The following is a 20,650-nucleotide window of genomic DNA, read 5'->3' on the forward strand; positions in this document are numbered from 1 at the left end:
TTTATTTGTTAATAATGCCCATTGATAACAGTGTTCATTAAATATTTATTAATAACATGTCGAAATAATGGATCTTAATATCGTACAATTTTTTAATTTAATTTTCTCAGAAATACAATACTAATAAAAAAGTGCTATTGGATATTTTTCTCGTGTACGTAAAAATTGTAAAATCTCCTTCTATAACGTTCCTACGTGACACTATAAAAGGGAAAAGCAATATTATCTGTAAGCTATCTAAAAATGAGAGGGATTTATACTTTCAACCAATAACGTATTAAAACTTTTTAGTTTTTAAAATAGTATTATATAAATGAGGGATCGGTTAGTTCGGGTGTCATCGAGTACGATCGGACGAGCGGGAAACGCGGATAATTGGCGCCAAGATAATTCGGCGTTACTACGAGTTGGCGCGAAAATTAGCGAGGGAACAAAGAAGCGATTAGCAATTGTTTCGTTTTACGCGGGAATTGGTAACGAATAAGGAAAACGGCGTGGCGTCGCGGAACAGTCCAGTCGTAACCGTTGAAGTAGCACGTTGTCCGAAAAGTTGTCCGAAAAGTTGTAGCCTAAGTGTTTGTATTTGTTTTTTTATATTCCTGTTGATTCTTATACTCTTATTAAGTTATTAAAACTAAGTTATTGTTATTCCCAAGAAAAACTTTCTAATCCGTCAACCTCGATAATTTCCGATTCTACATAAATATTTTTTTTAAATATGCTATTATTACAAAAAAGCAATATTCTGTTAAAATTATTTATTAATATACTATATTTTTCCTCATTTTATAGGTAATACTTCTTTTATTTATACGTGCATTTCGTATCTTTTATCTGAAAATTCTGTGAAATATTGTTTATATTTTGTCTGTGATACAAAGAAATATTTAAAGTGTCTGTAATTGCTGCATAAAATATTTAAATGGTGCATGTATTCAAAGTTCAAGCTAGAATAATTTACCATTTTTCTCCAAATATTCACAATTCGGGACACATTCTGTTAATTAAATTTAAGTTTTTAAAACGGAGAAAGAATATGTAGGTCGTTCCTAGCAGAAAAAAAGGATATTTTTTATGTGCGGCGCTTGGACGACGAAACATTAAAATTCGGATATTTCCACATTTGAATCTCGCGGTATAAAATAAGTGAGAGGTTGCTTTCTAATTTTCCAGCAGTACATTTTATTTCTCGCTTTCCCGCTGCACAGCGAAATTAGCTAAATGCAAAGTATTTAATTACAGTAATTATTACCGAGAGAAAATGATTCGCGTAAGCAGTTGCTAACTCCGCTGGAAAGCAGTTTATGAGATTCCGCCATTTCTGAACAACGAAGAAGCTTACAATTAAAATCGGCGGAAGGAAAAGAAATGTAGAAATTCTCGATCAAATACTTAAGCACTCTTTATTGACTAGCATCTGAAAATACTTTTATGTACCAGTTAATTAACCTATTTTTCAGAACTAATTTAAAAGAAGTATCACGTAGACCTTTTATTTGATTAACGGCAAGACCTAGATATTCCACTAATGGACGTTTCCTATCAAATTTAGCTGACTATGAATTTATGAAAAGATACCAATTAGTTAATTTATTTTTATTTGGTACAAAACTTGAGGAACGTTATGAAATATTCATTACATTAGTTTGCAAAACTTTAGTCAAATATCTCAGACGGAGCATTTATGGACGTGCTTACTGAAATTGAATTTAATTTTACAGTTTAGAAAGTTCTTATTTGTTTCGTTGAATATTAGATTCTATTTGTTACTATAATTCCCGTATTTTTAAAGATCGAACTATCTTGTTTTCTATTAAATAAATTATAACCGTGCATTTAGTCTTCCATTTTGTTTCTTGTTTATTTCTTCTCTCAAGACGTTTTAATTTTGCATGATTAATTTTAGAAACCTGATACGTTCCACATTATAGAAGGTGTTCATACATTAACTTTTACAAAGTTTTACTATACAGGCACTACAAAGGTGTAGGGGAAGGTAGCCTAATTTGGACCGTCGCCTAATTTGGACCGCTGTGATATCCAAAGATTGATAAACAACTTGTTTTACGTAGATGTAGACGAGGTTAATGCAATCGTGTTTGTGAAGAAACGTCTCATGGTTACATTGAGAGAAGTGTTATTTGTTTGACTACGAAGAAAACTTGTTATTTTGATGTAAGAGTGAAAGCCGTTAATTCGTCCAAACGTAAGTAATTACAGGTCTTATTATATCATCACAAAACTTACTTATCTATCTATAATTTCCTGTTATAATTTTATGAGGTTATGTTAGTCTGACGTTTTTGTATAATATTAAGTATAAAATATTCAAGTTGCCGAAGTTGGACCGAAAACAGTTGCCGAAATTGGACCGGTTTAATTTCGACAACCACATTACAACTTCTAGCAGTGATGATGAAGAAGATAGAAGTGACAACGAGAGTAAACAATTTAGGAGTATTCTTGAAGAAATATCACCGCGAGCAAAGAAAAATCAAAATCCAGACGGTCCTTCGTCTTCTTGCAGTGCGCCAATAGCGCAGAAAGCAGTGAAAATATCAAGCAGCCCTTACAAATCGCAGTTAGATCGAATAAACTTAAAAAACTTTTAAAAAATAAGTTCACCAAACTTTGACAAAATGCCGAAACATAAAAAAGAAAATGATGGTTCATTGTTTTGTACATTGTGTGAAGAAACCAAGGAAGAAGATATGATACAATGTATGAAATGTCGCATTTGGATTCATACTCCGTGTACTGGAGTTAGTACTGCAGTTAAAACGTTCTATTGTTGTAATTGTCGTTAAAAAAGCTAATGGTCCAACTTAGGAAGCTAGCGGTCCAAATAAGGAAACCGATTTCCTAAATTGGACCGATGACAAGATTTTTTGAATTTATTTTTTACTATTATAAATGGTATTTAAAATTTCATAAATGGTTTTATTTTGAAGCTAAACTTAGTGAGTTTCTTTTCTACTACTTAATTTTTATTAATACTCCTTCCATGCTTTTATATAGTGAATAATATAAAATTGGTCCAAATTAGGCTACCTTCCCCTATATCAATTTTTTATACTTGTGTAAGTGTTTTTTAAACCAACTTTAAGTGTTTGTTTCACCACTTCAGAGTGAATGTTTGCCGATAAAAAAAATACGTGTTAAATATTTTTTCGAGTTCTATAACATAAAAATTGCATTAAAATCGGCGTGTATCAATTGGGTGATGTTCCTTGTAAAACCGAAACGTTGACCTGTAATGAATTCTACGTCCGAAACGGTTGTAACTTGATTCTAGGTCCGAAGCAATTGACCTGTAACTTCTAGGTCCGAAGCGATTGACCTGTATATTAATTCAAACTCTAGGTTCGAAGCAATTGACTTGTATATGGGTTCTTTTACTTGTGTCTGACACGGTTGACATGTTTTTGAATTCTGATAATACGTTTTCGTCTTCACTTCCTTGAAACGTCGGAAGTTTAAGGAGGCATGCCAATTGATTCTCATTAGAAACGTGGATTTTCATGCCTCTTGATGTTGGGCCCACCCTCTCTTGCGTCTTAAATGCGCCTATTGTGGAAGAGGGTGCGAAAAATACCGATGAGTACGGGAGGATCTCGAAGGTCGGCAACGCCGGGATTTTTCCCTCGTACGCACGTTGTCTTAAAAAGTACCGCTAAGAAAGGACCGAGGCCCGACCTCGGTGACCTTTCGAGAAAAACCCCGTTTATGGTGGAGTAGTTATTGAAGACGAAATAAGAGTTAGAAATTCTCATTGTTCGAAAAAATGTAAAACTTAATTGCCGGCAATGGCTAAAATCTGTCTTTTGAAAATAACTGTTAGTTCCGGTCCCATCATAAATTACCCACGAAATCCTCGCGTATTGTGATCCGTCGCACATTCGGAACAATTTCTAACCCCAATAATACTCACGTGTGGAGTACTAAAAATTTAAGCTTTACAGCTTTTTCCACTTCCATTTCTAGGAAATCCTTGCTGCTTCATATTACCGTGAACACCCTGCGTACAACTACGATGCTGGTGAACACTTCTGCAGCATATTCGTTGCAATGTTTGCAACATTTTAAAACAAGTTCCGGCAATTTTCGTCGGAGTTATGTTGCGTAATTGAGATCGGTTGTTCGTGTCACAGTGGAAAGTTTATGTACGTTTCTGTTCGACAATAATTTACAACCATTTATTGTGCCATTTTCAATGAAACCAAACAGGTAAAGCATTTTATAACAACTGGAATTTTGGAATGTCTGTAACGGTATAAAAATGTATTGTGTTTACAAATGCGGTAAAATGGTAAATTGTAACGTTTTGGTAATGGCAACTTGAAAAGTGGTTCATACTTTTATTAACTGAAAAAAGTTATTAGCAAAGAATAAGAAAAATTTCAATCATTATTTCAGATGTCGAGAACGAAATTAAACAAAGTAAGCAGATGTTTAAGAAAGAAGTGCTTACTCAGGCTTCCCTGGGGAAAATGGCAGCTTATGGAAAAGAACGGTCGATATTTTTTAATAGAATTTTACATAGAATATTAATCTGTGTCATTTTATATAATTTTTAGCATGACCTACTTATTATTATTGTTAGATTGTCTATGTTATGAATTTTGTGTGTCTGTTGTATTTGTAGGCGAGCAATATTCGTTATTTCTAGACAGAAATAAATATTACACAATTTTTATATTTTTTTAAGTACTATGTTTCATTATTATTGTCCTTTCTAACAGTAAGATCAATATATCAAAATTTATGTATTTTTCAAATTTTTTCATTTTTGGGACCGTATAGTTTCAAATTTATGTATTTTCGAATTTCTACATTTCCAAGTTACTGATTTAAACAATTTTGCACTTTTGGATGTTTAATCTACAGATTTTTATATTCTATAAATATCTACATTTCCCAGATTTATATATTGATACTTTACACTCCCAAGTTATAATATTATCAATTCCAAAAAATTCCAAATTACTACATTTAAAATATTTATATCCTTCAAATGCCTATATTTTTTAGAATAATATATTGATAATTTACTACATTCTCAAATTATTATATCACCAAATTTCTACATTTCAAAGTGTTTCCATCCATAAACTTTTATATTTATTTTTATTCTCCAAATATCTTTGGAGATACAAGTACAAATATCCGTACTTTCCACATTTTTTATTTAAATATCTAGACGTTTGCATCGAAAAGCTTTTCTATTCCACTATTAATTCGTAAAACAAATAATTTATAAGTTAAAAAGATATTAACATTTTATCCAAACTTTGGAGTATGTCTAGTTTCATTACTTTTAACAAAAAGAAATAATATTTTTGTTTGTTATTAACGAAATAACTTATACGTCTTCTATATTCGTATTTAATAGAAATAAGTGACAACAAAGTTTCTTTATAACCAAATTTGATAAGATAATTAGATATTTTATATTGAATCGAACGAAATTGAAACTTACTCACAAATTTTCATCATCGCCAAGCTAATTTACTTTAGAAATTGATGAAATGGAGGTATCTTGTTTGCTATGCTCGTATCTCCGTTCCCGAGAGACCTTGTTAACGATACGATATATCATGATTCACTTATCATATATTTCTGTATAATTGCTAGAACTAACTATGCACGACAGATCGCGTTTATTAAATTGCACTACGATAAATGTATTCCAATTCTAGGTAGAAATGTGTCAAATGTAGCGAGAGATAAATTTGAGATCAATATTCGAAGTTACTTATTGCTGTATAACTTAATACTGAATAATATCATTGTATAATTTTATTATAAAAATACGTATTAAATAATATACATTAAATGTTAATATTATTTAATATTTATTAAAATATATCAAGTTCTCTAAAATATTTACATTTTCAAATTTTTACCTTGCTACTTTTACATTCTCTACATTTTCATTTCTTCAAATTATCAAATATTTTCTAAATTCCTACATTTTCAACTTCTTCAGTTTTTTCATTTTCTAGTTGTTAAATTTTCGAATTCTCAATTTCTTAAATTTCTCATTTTTTAATTCTCAGAATTTCCAAATTTCTAATTTTTCTATTCTTCATATCATCAGAATTTTGACTCGCCAAATTTACAAATTTACTGCATATCATTTATTCTTAAATTCTCAAATTTCAATATTATAAAATTATTAATTAAGGTGAAGTGGGGTAAGTTCGTAAATGGGACAAGTGCGTATACAGGCTATTTTTATTACAATATGAGCGAAATTTTTCCATTTAGTATGTTTGTTTCCTTGTTTTGTTTCACTATGTCCCCTTTTATATTTCAGCTAAGAGTACTTGTTTGCAGTATAGAGTACTTGCATAATGCAGTAAAAAGCATTTTATAGCAGATTTGTTAATAATTCTGCTCTTGCCCCATTGCATATGAAATAAAGTTTCAAAGTATTTAACTTCAAGTTATACTCTAATCTCATTTTCGGGGAAAGTGCAGAGTAGTTGACATTTTAAACAATTTCCTATCAAAATCAAGATGTACAAGGAAAATTAAGGTCCTAGTGAATATTAATTAAATAGTAATAATTGTGCAAAGCGTTCGATATCGACAGCGTTAAGTATTTTCATAGCTGACTGAAAATACTTACGTTTAAATACGAACTTTATAAAAACCAGTCTGCATTTACCTCACTTCACCATAATTAAATTTTATCTTACATTCTTTTCTAACCAATTTGATAAAATGAAATAACTCGTCGAATTGGAAATATGAAGCAAAACGATACACAAAAAGTCAATGTCCCAATGGACATATGGATTTCGTACAAAATGAGAAATTGAAGAAATCAAATCAAATATTAAATTAATATGAAATAATTAATTAAAATTTGTTATTCACTCAAATGAAAATACCCTACACTTTTCTACTAATTAAACGGGAGAGATAATATAATATCAATTTCGAACTGAAGGATAAAGTGAAAAATGAGGATAAAAGAATCTTAAACAAAAGTTTCTATTTTCTAAAACAAGGTAGATTGAAGAGATCAAGGTAGCACATAGAAAGTAAAGTCTTGCTTAAAAGTACTGCTTGTACGTACAAAGTTTCTTCAAACCACGTATTACTAAACTTAAAGTTAGCACTACGGATAGAAAGGATCGTTAACTTAATCCTTCTTTTGGATCAGTTTCAACTTCTGCGCATTGCGGCAGTAACTGATATTAATAATTCTGGCCAGTAACATGGAGACACGAGGAGACAAAGCAGATTTAACTTGGACGAAAGTGGTCGGAGATCATTTTTTATCCTCTACTTTCACTATTAAATCAAATGTCGTGAAGTTAGGTCAGCTTTTGTGACACAGTGCGAATAAATTCGATTTACGATGTGGAAAACAAGTACAAAAAACCCAACTCTTCTTTTATTTCTTTTCTTATTGAATTAAGGTCGTCTCGCCTGTTCCATTATTATCGATTATGCTACTTTATATTATTTTTTACTTATGTCAGTCAGATTTTAAGAAGTAATACTGCTTCTCATTTTGCCGATATGAAACCTTTTACGTATAGTTTTACAGATAAAGATAATGACTGTTAAATATTCTTGAAAGTATAAAAAAGTAAATTTCACAAAAAAATTGTATCTTATAAAGAATCAAATTTTATAAATGACATTTTCGGTATTGCATTCCCAATAATTTTATATAAATCAGACACAATTTTGCAATAACAATAACAACAGATAAATCGGTCACCGATAGTTTATTTGTAGTTTAAACATTTTTGTCGCGGAACGCATCGTTCGATACAAAGCTGGCAAAATGTTTTCATCAAAAATATTTTGACTGAATTGATTTATTTAACCGTTCAAGCGCAATGTAGACGGCTGCGTTCTACTGATCTGGATACAAAATCGCTATACTCAGGATCAAATCTCATTGCCCTAGGGAAAAATTGCTAGTCAACAACGAAAAGAATTTTCGTTAGTTAACATTTAGAGACATTTGAAGGTTTCATAATGTGGGGATTAACTACAAAATTGAGAATATAGATATTAGGCGATTTTGGGATTTGTGAACATTTCAAAATCAAGATATAGGCATATCGGAACATAGGGACATTGGGAGCCAGCTATGTCGGGAACTAGTAATATCTGAGCCTAAGAAAAGGAGAATTTAGGAACATCAAAGTATACGACTAATTGATTCTGGGATTATTAAAACCTGCTACGGATATCAAGATCTAGGGATATCAGGATTTAGGGATGTCGCAATCTAGGGATAACAGAATCTAGGGATATCGCGATTTAAGGATATTGGTATTTGGGGATATTTGCGTCTAGGAAATTCGTAATCTACGGATATCTGGTTTCAGAGTATCGAAATACATGGATATCAGGATCTAACGATATTAAGATCTAATTTCCTATCCCTGTTTACCTGGATTTTATGTAAAAGATTAAGCAACTTAACCTGATCTAATCTAGTTCAATTACATCGCACTAAAGTACGAACATATAATATTTAATCTCAGCATTGAGTTTCTGAACCGAACTTAATATAATAGAAACAATGATGAAAGCAATAGAAACATACGATGTGTAGCTCAGTAGAGGGGCCTTTTAATTAAATCGGCATAAATTGAATCGAAACGCTCTTCCGCTGAACCTGCAATTATTTCATTTATTTCAGTTGAAATTTTTAAATCCGTGACCTCGTCGAGGTTGCACGTCATCGTCAGATCTCTTTTTAATTATCTACTGCCACCACGTTATCCAAAACTCCACAATAGAGTCCGCCATTTCCGTTCTACGGCTTCCTGCAGACGAGCTACAATATTTCGACTCCCAAAGGAAGTCACAACGAAGGAATTTCATTCGTACAGCAAGCTTTAGTGGTCTTGCTGAAAATTGAAGGGTGAATAAAATGTGCCAAGTATTATTACGCGAATGAAAGGAACATAGATCGATAATCAGATATTTTTAGCGAGGAAGAAATAACATGAGATAATGGCGCCGAGTAGTACTCTGGGATATTGTGATTATGCAATCACAGATAATGAACGGTGAGTTTAATTCAGTATTTCTTAACAACTTTTTTGAGATAAGGCAGATAAATTTTGTTAACAGATAATGAAGTTGATAAATCATTTGTACGATATCATATATGTATGTATAATAATAATTTATTATTAGTCGTGTTTTTATTTTGTAGTGTATACAATATGCAGTATATATTTTTAATTGCTAGTATTGTAATGTGACGTGAATCTGTTATAAAGGATCTGATGTTATTAACACTTTAGATCTTACCAATGATGTTATTAATAATAAAAACATGGATAATTTTAAATGCATGTATTTTATTTAATATTATATTTTAAGAACGTTTCACAAATTGTGTGCGATCTTAGAAAATTAAAACGTGAACTTAGAAATCTAAATTTCTAAATTTCTAAATTCCTAAATGTCTGACTTTCTGACTTCCTGAATTTCCGAATTTCTGAATTTCTGAATTTCCGAATTTCTGAATTTCCGAATTTCCGAATTTCTGAATTTCTGAATTTCTGAATTTCTGAATTTCTGAATTTCTGAATTTCTGAATTTCTGAATTTCTGAATTTCTGAATTTCTGAATTTCTGAATTTCTGAATTTCTGAATTTCCGAATTTCTGAATTTCTGATTTTCTAAATTTCCGAATTTCTGATTTTCCGAATTTCTGAATTTCCGAATTTCTGAATTTCCAAATTCACAAATATTCAAATTTCCAAATTCCCAGATTCCCAAATCCCCAAACCCCCAAACCCTGAAATCTCCAAATTACATATAAATCCCCCTAATACACATAAATCTATAATACTAAGTCTATAATCTATAATTACCTAATTAAAAATTGCCTATAAGTCTATAATATTTATAGTACTTGTATAATCGTATCTATAATTACAAATTAAAATTTGATACTTGATGATAAACAGTGAATTACTTCAGTGTTAAATTAAAATTCCTGCTACATAAAGTTGTCCAAGATCACTCAATTGAATTATATAGAAGATATACATATCGTGCCTACATAACCTAAAAAGTTGCGCTGCATAGCAACATACATCTACGTTATATGGGGCGCGCTACAAAGTTTGCAACGTATTATATCAAAACCTCAGGGTACCATATGATTCAAGGGCTGATTCCATCTAAATTCACTTCAGAATTGAAAATGTAAATGCCATTCACAATTTCCAATAATTTTGCGAATGCTCCACTTCTTCAGCCAATGAACCTTCATAACTTTTTAAATCAGTGAATACAAAATTAGCAAGGGTCTTCTCGAGTGATTATGAATATTTCAGTTTCTACATAAGATAAATTAGAATAATGTGAAATGAAGGGAAATGTTCGGAAAGCTGGTAATCTCGTGAGAATAAAACAACCGCACAAAGAATTCCTTCGGGACCTTGAGAACTGAAAACTTGATTACCTTTCGCCGCTGTTTATATTTGATTCCGAGCAGATTGTTTTCGAATCCGTTTCTCAAGGGTATTATAAAGTTATAATTCTAGAACTGAAATTTGGCTTCAGATGGTTTTCGATGTGTTACTGAAAAGTAGATGTTATTAAAGAATAGTGTAATTAATGCCGAGTGCATTTTTTACTACAACTCTATATTTAAACCCTCGTATCCGCAATCTGAACTTTTACAGATGGTCAGTATTCCTTAAATATTAAGTCGTAGCTTGTAAAGAATAAATTGTGTAATATAAAATTGCCCTATTACCATAAATATTAAGGTTATGTAAAATTATTCATGCATTTTATAAATATACTAACCTAACGTTGTATATTCTTGTTATATTAACGTTAGTTGAATTTAGTAAATAAACAAATTCATTATATTTCCTTTTTTTTTATTTTATATTTGTGAGATTACAAATGTTGTTTTTAACGAGCCAGGCTTGTGACACACATTATAGTTGAAATATGACAAACCTAAATCGTATTTGCATAAGAATCGAGTTTTGAATTCGGTCAATGGTAATTTTCATAATTGAAAATCGCTAAATCCAAAATATACTTAACGTTGCAAAGTTCTATATTTATCTTTACAGTAATTAGGTAACTCTGACTGACGTAACTGCCGAAAAACTTTTAGGTTAAGGGGTTAAAGGTTCAGAAGTGAAGTGCTGTGTACAAAAGAACTTTCAGAGACAGAAAAAGCCATGATCGATGCTTTCCCCATTGAAGGCAAAGGTTATATCACGAAACAAGTAGGTCGTACAAAAAGTGCTATTGTCAATTATGTTAGTGAAGGACATAATCATGAAGAAAAGGAGCGTTCAGATTGCCCTCTAAAAGTGTGTCCTCGAAATAAGATTTTACGCATACCTCTTAACTCGTCAATGTCATTGATTCAATTGCGAGACAATTGCAAATTAAATGTTGCAAAAATTATCCATAGAACTATTTTAACATCTCCGCACATTGTTAGGGCGAAAATAATATCGGCATGGCTGAAAAACGAAGATAAATCAGTGAGACTTTAATTCACTACAGCAAACATGAGTACCGATTGCGAAATTCTAGTAAAAATATTTATTTTATAAGAAACAAATGTTTTGTAGTTACAATTTATATTTTGTAGGTTATATTTAGTGAGGGGGAAAATTCAATTTAGGTGGAGCAGATGGTTTTAATTCGTATTGGCACCATATAGATGCGAAATATTTTTCGAAATGCAACTTCGATGGTGGCTCGATTATGATTTGGCCGTGTTTCGGTTCACGAAAAAAGCTCCATAGCATCTGTTTCCTACAAAATGAACGGTAATGGTTATAACGATGCACTAGAAAATTATTTAAAGTCCTATTGAAGAAGACGCCACAGCGAAATCTTAATTTTCACGCAGGATAATGCACGGTTTATAAATCTGCACATGCATTAAGATGACTTGCCGAAAATATCGTTCCGTTATTAGATTGGCTCGCGCGTTATCCTGACGTTAATTCTATAAAGAATTTATGGGGAATATTCGTACGACCGACTTTTTCCAATAATCGCACACATTCAAATATAGTTCAATTAAAACTTGCAATAGCTAACGCGTGGAACAATATATGAGAAAATATAGTAAAAAATCTAATTGTCAGTGTGCTAAATGGAATTTTCCATATAATTCGTGGCGGTAGAAATAGGATAAATTATTAAATTTCATATTTTTATACATAAGACGCAATAAAACAGTTTTTTTTAAAAATGATTTCTATATTTATGGAACGTCTGAAAATTAGTTTTTATGCAAAGCAGCCGAATATTTACGTTAATACGCCACATTTTTTTGCATAATTTGTTGTTTACACGCTACGATTTAACATTTTTTAAATATTGGCCGTAATTTTCAGCCGGGAACTCGTATTAATAAAAATAAAGCATGTTGGTATATTTATGTACCATACTGTAATATTACAAAATATATTTATATAGAATGAAATTAAACACAATTTATTTTTAATACCTAGCTTTTAAATAATATTTCTTCATATAGAATATTCCGAAGAATGGATTCACTTATAAAAAGAATATTCGGATCCATTTAATAAAATGAACCTAACCAGCAAATTTTTCAAATGTCTTTACTTCCGGAGTCAATCATGCATCAACTCTATTTGACATCATTTTGATTTTGCACAATGAAGGCTTTATCGCCGCTCAATTTAGTTTTCTATATATATATACACTCCCAAGTATTTTTAGCACCATTCAGGATATTTCAATGAAATATGTATATATTTTAAATGTTAATAAAAGATTGAAATGATAGCAAAAATATTAGGTCACATTAATATTGATGATCATTTGAAAATTTTTTATTTCAACACATTATTGACTAGTGAAGAGTATACTTAAATTTATACATTGAACTTACAAGGAAAGACACGGAAGAGTCCCCCTTCAATTTTGATGAAACTTCGTACGTTTATTAAGCAGGTAAAAATAAGAGACACGTATTTTTTGTATCGGCTGAGGCGCAGGTTTAAGGGGTGAAACGGACCCCTTAAAGTTTCGCCCTATTTTGTACAAGATAAATTAAAAATTCTAATAGGAAAGTTGTATGGTTTTTTGCGTATAATAACGGGATGTTATCGAATTTTGTAAAATGCAATTTATTTATAACAAAAAAATTTTTCATAACCTTATTCTAATTTATTCAAATTTGCATAATGGCAAAAAGCGAAGAGAATTTTATTACAAATCTATTATATATATGTATATATGAATATATGTATATATGAATATATGTATATATGAATATATGTATATATGAATATATAAAGATATCGAAATCGTGGTATGTCTGGAGATATTTAGGTATCATTAGATATCATTAAACATTATATTTGGGGATATTTAGATACATAGATATAATTAGAGTCCAGATATATCAGGCCCTAAATCGTGTAAAATTCATCTGCATTTAGAACACTTACGATTTTCCAGCAAATCGATCTAAGCCGTTCATGCTCTTGTCGTCGCTATTGCGTTATAACCTGGCAAGATAAGTAGTTGTTTCGAAGCACTTTATTTCACTTTAGCAGAGTGCCTTCTAGAAATCTGTTGTACATATTCTCAATTCTATTGCATTTACCAATTTAGACAGAAAGCGTAATATTTCAAAAACGTCCTTCAAAAATGTTAAGATAGCAAGATTTAATATAGTCCCTAGCTGTCGAATTAGGACCACCATAAATTTTCAGCATTTTACACGTTTTCTGTAAAATTAAAAGGCCGGTTCAAATTAGCTACTAACATGATACACTACTACTATACATAACATTATTAACACATTGCGCTCTTTGCTTTGGCCACAACTTGTATATGGCTTGCTCCGTATACATTGCCCATATGCTTTATATCTTCATTATTTTCCCAAATATCTGTAATTCTTTTCAACTCAGATAATGCGGTTGGAGAGTTGTAAACTGGTCTTTTGAGTGGGCAAACATTTTCTATGGTATTTAAATTTCACCTCACGCGCTGTCGATACTCGAGTTCAGCGTAAATGCTCGCACGGCCCTATATCGCTCATCATTCACACAATTTATTACAATAACGAATTGCTATGTATATGTATATCATTATTAACGTATTTAGTAATATTTTTGCATGACCTAGGACGAATTTCCATGTATGACAACGTTACAGCCATAAAAGTGAAATTTTTGTACGTGGTCGAAATTCGATGGCCATGGCATACAAAAACGTATCGTTTTAATGAGATAGTTCTTCCTCCTAGACATAAATATTTAAGTTTGTAAGTGTATATACATTTGCCAAATAAATAAACATATAAAAGCATTTCGACATGCAGACCTATAAATATTTGTTAAACAAATAGAAGTATTTAACCATGTCGATCTGTGAATATTTATTACATATATAAATACAAATATTTAATCATATAAACATGTAAACATTTATTAAATATATAATTATTAATATTTAATCCGGTAAGTATATAAATATTTATTCAATAAACAATTATAATCATTTAATCATGCAAATATGTAAATATTCATTAAATCTATTAAATGCTTATGAAGTCATAGAAATATTTATTATTATTATTTTACTTATAAGACAAATTAAAATCATGACATAATAATAACTTTAGTTAAAATTTTCTTAGTTTCTTAATATATATTTAAATAAATCTTTCATTGTTTAAAATTATCCAAAATTGTAACAAAATATACAGAACAAATAACAATCTTCATTCGCGGTCGTACCGCCTAAGTGATTAGACGTGTTTATAGTGCCGATCGCGTGTTCCAAATCAACCGTGAAAAGTGAAATTACAGTGCCGCTCGCGGCGAAGTTATAAGTGTTGTGTCTCATTTATGTGTGACCACCACTCACTGATCATGGAAACATCTAAAAACCATCAAGGAAATGGAGCTGCTGAGAACGCAGGTTTCTCCACCACCATCAAATCCACCGACAAAAACCAGGCCAGTACAAGCAAATCAACAAACTCATATGCTAACGCCACCAAGTCAGAATCTTTCCCTACAAAAGACCAAGCAATAATCCTATCGGCAATTGACGGTACCACTATTAAAGAATACGCATGTGCAGTGGGCAGAATAATAGGTCCTAAAGCAATTAAATACATCTCCAGAATCTCCAACAATAGAATTTGCATCTATGTTGACAAAAAAGAAACAGTAACTACCCTAACAAAAAATCACAAATCGATAGAAATCAATAACACCAAAATAGAAATAAGACCCATGATTAGACCAGCAGAGCGCATTATTTTCTCTAACGTCTCACCAGTCATACCCAACAAATCCATTGAAGACATACTTAAAATTAAAAGCAGGAATGACCGACCCCGAATACGCCCATATCTTGAGTTTCCGTAGACAAATTTATGTCAACCCCGAAGATGCCAAAAGATACCGGACTCGTTCGTCATTAATTTTGAAGATACAGCCTACCGTATGTTTACAACCACTGACAAATTAAACTGCTTCTATTGTAAGCAGGAGGGACATATTGCCAAACAATGTCCTCATAACATCGAAACATGCGAACGCGACACAACAACAGACAGCACCTCGACAACTGACGAACAAATCGTAACGTCTGAAACACCTGTCACTACACCGAAATCAATAATAAATTACAATGACACGCTAGACACCGATCCAATTAAGACAATAAACATTCCATGCACACCGATTCTATCTACGGAAGCACAGACGAACAAAGAAACCGTTATGGAAACTGAATCAACCGAAATAACAGAAAATTCAATTCGCAAAAAGAGACAGCTCTCAGATACTTCGTCTGAAATTACAACCGAAACAGGAGACCCCGAGGAAACAAGTCTTAAAACACCTGCACCAGTCATTATCAATAAAAAATCAACAGGTAAAAAAAGATTAATACTTCCCGCTCCATCTTTCATAACGACACTAAAACTAGAAGAAGCGCTCCAAGCAGCAAAAACAGAAATCGAAGACCCAAATAAAAAATATACCCTCAACTATCAAGAATTTAAAAGTTTTTTGGAAAACGCTCTTGATGCACCCAACCCATTCGAAATTGCCCACGACTACACAGGTGACATACTCGGTTTAATAAAAATGCTCGTGGCCATACACCCGCTAATCAAGGAACGCGGCATCAAAAACAGATTACACCGGTTAAATAAAAAACTATTAGAGCAACCGACTGCTAATAATCCAGGAAATTGGTCCTCAGACATTGACTCCGACGCTCCATAAACAAAAACCAACAAGCCCCTGTATTATATCAATTCCGTATTATATCTATACCAAATTTAATTAACAACACAACAACGAACAATATAATACAATGGAACGTTAACAGCTACTATACACGACTAGAAAGAATACAACTACTGATCAAACTCCATAAACCTTTCGCCCTGTGCATACAAGAAACTAACTTTAAAAATGATAACGTAGGCCAAATTAAAAACTTTAAGTGCTTTGCCAAAAACTGTACAAGCTGTAACCATGCTAGCGGGGGAGTAGCTATATACATCAGAAATGAAATAGTGACCTCTGAAATTCAACTACAAACAAATATAGAAGCAGTTGCCATTCAAATAGTCTCCCCAATTAAACTTTGCATATGTAACATATACCTTCCAAGAAGCTATGACTTTCAAATAAGCGAGATCAATGACCTTATCTCACAACTACCGAAACCGTTTTTAATACTCGGAGACCTGAATAGCCACAACACGTTGTGGGGTTCTAGCAAAAATGACCTCCGTAGAAGTAAAATTGGCACAATTCTAGAGAACGACGATATCACTCTCCTCAACACAAACCGCCACACTCACTTCAACTCCACTAATGGCACCTTTAGCTGCATAGATCTGACATTTAGTAGCACCAACTATGCCCACAATCTCGACTGGACAGTAATGGAAGATTTAAATGATAGCGATCACTTCCCAATCAATATTCAAGTTAAATCCCTCCCCAGTATGCATAACGTTTACACGCCATCGCCAAAATGGAATTTCAAAATGGCAAACTAGGAACTTTACAAAGACCGAATATCTGTCCTTATTAAGCAATCCAATATTCTTGATAACATGAATGATATAAATTCTGCCATTGAAATACTCTCCAACGTCATCATTGAAGCAGCCAACGAAGCAATTGGAACAAGCCTGCCGCCAAAAAAGCGAAATCCAGTCCCTTGGTGGAATGATCAGTGCAAAGAAGCACTAAGAAACTCCAAAAGAGCCTTTAATCGTCTTAAAAGACATTTTTCAGAAGAGAACTTAATCCAATTTAAAAAACTGCGTGCAACGGCCAGGAAAATCATCAAGGAAAGCAAAATAAACGGCTGGACCAATTATGTATCAACCTTAACCAGTAACACAAATATCAAGGAAATTTGGAACAAAATAAATGCAATGAGAGGGAATAAGAAAACATCTAGCACCCAATTCTAATTTATAATGGCAATAGCATAATATCCGACCCACAAGAAATTGCTAATGCGCTAGCATCGTCTTTTGCAAAAAACTCTAACTCCGAAAATTACTCTGATGATTTTAGACAGCTGAAAGCAATTCAAGAGGGAAAAACAACTGCAGAAACAACAAATTCCCATGGTTCATACCTCAACACTCCTATCTCGTTATCTGAACTTAAAGAAGTGTTTAAAACCGTAAAAAACTCCAGTCCAGGCTCCGATAATATTCCCAATAAGCTAATTAAAAACTTACTAGAAATAGGAATCCAAACACTACTTATTATTTATAATTATATATGGGAAAACAATATGTTCCCGAAAAAATGGAGTGAAGCTATTGTCATACCCATACCAAAACCCGGTAAGGACCTTACTAAAACCGACAGTTATAGATCAATCGCCCTTACGTGCAATCTGTGCAAAATACTGGAAAAGATTATAAATGCCCGGTTAAAGTGGTTCCTCGAGCACAATAAACTGATCTCTAGCAATCAATTTGGATTTCGGGCAGGCCATTCCACTACGTCACATCTAGTTAGTTTAGAAACGCACATCCGAGAAGCTTTTGCAAACAACCAACACGCACTCGTTGTCAGCCTCGACATCGAAAAAGCTTACGATATGGTCTGGAGGCATCAAATTCTAAACAATCTTGCAAAAATAGGAGTTACTGGCAACATGTGACACTTCGTTAAAAATTTCATTAATAACAGAACCATACAAGTTCGCTACAATAGTACCCTGTCTCAAAAAACAGAAATCGAGAATGGTGTGCCACAGGGCTCAGTGTTAAGTGTAACACTTTTCTTACTAGCCATCAACGATGCAGGCAAAATCATCAGAATGCCCGTTATAACAAGAATATTCGCCGACGACATTACCATTTTATGCAAAGGGAAGTGTATTGATACCAGCCAATATTTCATCCAAATGGCCTTCGACGAACTCTACGAATGGTCTAATAAAAATGGTTTCAAATTCTCATCCAACAAAACCGAATGTATATTGTTTTCTAAGCACTACGAATCCCGAACACCGATACTAAAACTGGGTACAAATATACTGAGATTCGTCATATGCACCAAAATACTCGGTGTACTTTTTGACTCCAAACTCACATGGAAGAACCATATAGAACACCTTATAAACATCTGCAAGCAAAGATTGAAACCAATTAAAGCAATTTCAAACAAAAACTGGGGTGCCGACCAAGCTGTCCTTCTACAAACCTACCAAGCAACTATTCGATCCAAAATAGATTACGCATCGGTAATATACAACTCAGCGAAGACAAACATCATTAAAAATCTCGATACAATTCATAACGCAGGACTGAGGATAGTGACAGGAGCTTTCCATACAACTCCCATAGGAAGCTTACTAATTGAAGCTGGAGAAACATCTCTTGATCATAGAAGAAAACTTTTAAGTTTAAAATACGCTGTAAGGGCATTAACATCCACAAATTCAATTATCCATTCAGACATTTTTTCGAATGTCACACACCAGTCACAGTATGAAACTGGAAATTTCCCGCTCCACCAGAGAGTTAAAAACTACCTGGAAGAACTCCAATTTAAGCTCCCGAATATGGAAAAAACCAGACTGCACAAGATACCCCCATGGACATTACAGACACCTGAAATTGATACAACACTGGAAATCTACAGAAAAGAAAACCTATCTAAGGAGAGATTCAAACAAATATTCAATGCCCTCTGCAGTAACTACCCTGACTTTACCCACATCTACACTGACGGATCAAAAAACAACCACGGAACCGGAGCCGCCGTCTTCACCCAGGAAGAAACATCCAGTTATGGTCTACATCCCTACAATAGTATCCATACAGCCGAAACATACGCTATCCTATCAGCACTCAACCTTATCAACAGATCTCCCCAGTCCAAATTCATTATCTTCTCTGATTCCCTCTCCACCATCCGGAAAACTCAAGACATAAAATACACCACAGAAATGCATTTAGAAATTCAAGAAAAATATAATAAACTAATCGATGACAACAAAACTATAATCATAGCATGGGTTCCCTCCCACATGGATATCTATGGAAACACCATGGCAGACCTTCAAGCAAAAATCGCAACGACCACAATCACCGAAAACCAGCCAATATTAAACACCTCTGCGGACATCAATAGACATGTCGCGACACTACTGGAACAGTCTTGGAACTCAACATGGAAAAAATACAAAGCCAGCACAGTCCATCAACAGCTCAACAATTTCTACGACCTAAAAACGAACCTCAGACACAATAGAAGATACCAAGTGGCAATAACCCGAATTAGAACCGAACACACCAAATTAACTCATTCATATATACTAGAAAACGTTTCCCCCAGTAAGTGCGATACATGTGATACAAATATAACGATCAGACACATAATCTTGGAATGCAGGAAATATAAGGACGCCAGAAGAAGACTGAACATCACGAACCTCACTGAAGCAGCCATTTCAACAGCATACCAAGATACATTATTAAAATTCTGCAAAACTATAGGAATCCTCAGCCAACTGTAAAAAAGTGATGTCAGATCATCCACTTCCGATCATAACCCTATCCTCCTAAACTGGTCAACAGTCGCTAATAACCTTGGCAGTTGATGCGACTGTAAACCACTACATAAAAAAAAAATAACAATCTTCATAAAACATTACTGTTCTTTGAGCAATAAAAAATATTGCTCATGTTCCAGAAGCTAACTGTAGAATTTAATAACATTGTGTAGATGTTTTAGGAAACATTCTACGAAAATTCAGACAGTGTTAGGAAACGTTTTCCACAGGCATAAAGAACTGCAGTAAATGTTACAGATCTAAAATTTTAGTAATGAACATTCCAGTATTTTATGACATTAATACTGGAACTCTCAACATCTTTTATAGTTGTACTAAAACTACGTTTTCCAGTTCATTATAGCACCGTTATAGTGATTTACTATTATATTAAGCGGAAATTAAAACTTACAGAATGCTGCTGCTGAAAAGTTTACATCGAACTGAAAGTATAATAAAGCAATTCAATTTTGAGAATTCTGTGAGCCATGAAAAGATGTTTGACGAAAAAAAAATTGCTCACTTTAAATCTTTTGTTATGCAAGAATATTTTAAACAGTAA

The 20,650-nt window shown here is 32.8% G+C and overlaps 1 protein-coding gene across 1 annotated transcript; it reads left to right on the plus strand.

Annotated features, from left to right (window-relative positions):
* The first annotated feature begins 18,348 nt into the window (after positions 1–18,348).
* Positions 18,349–20,052, plus strand: LOC143264669 (uncharacterized). Its single transcript, XM_076532866.1, has one exon. The coding sequence runs from the start codon at positions 18,349–18,351 to the stop codon at positions 20,050–20,052; it is 1,704 nt and encodes a 567-aa protein (XP_076388981.1).
* Positions 20,053–20,650: the final 598 nt, after the last annotated feature.

The sequence above is a fragment of the Megachile rotundata genome, chromosome 6 (genome assembly GCF_050947335.1).
Source record: "Megachile rotundata isolate GNS110a chromosome 6, iyMegRotu1, whole genome shotgun sequence".
Lineage (NCBI taxonomy): Eukaryota > Metazoa > Arthropoda > Insecta > Hymenoptera > Megachilidae > Megachile > Megachile rotundata.

What these genes read in the sequence shown, in the direction of transcription:
- LOC143264669 (XM_076532866.1), top strand. Translation starts at nt 18,349, where the DNA reads ATGCCCGTTATAACAAGAATATTCGCCGACGACATTACCATTTTATGC.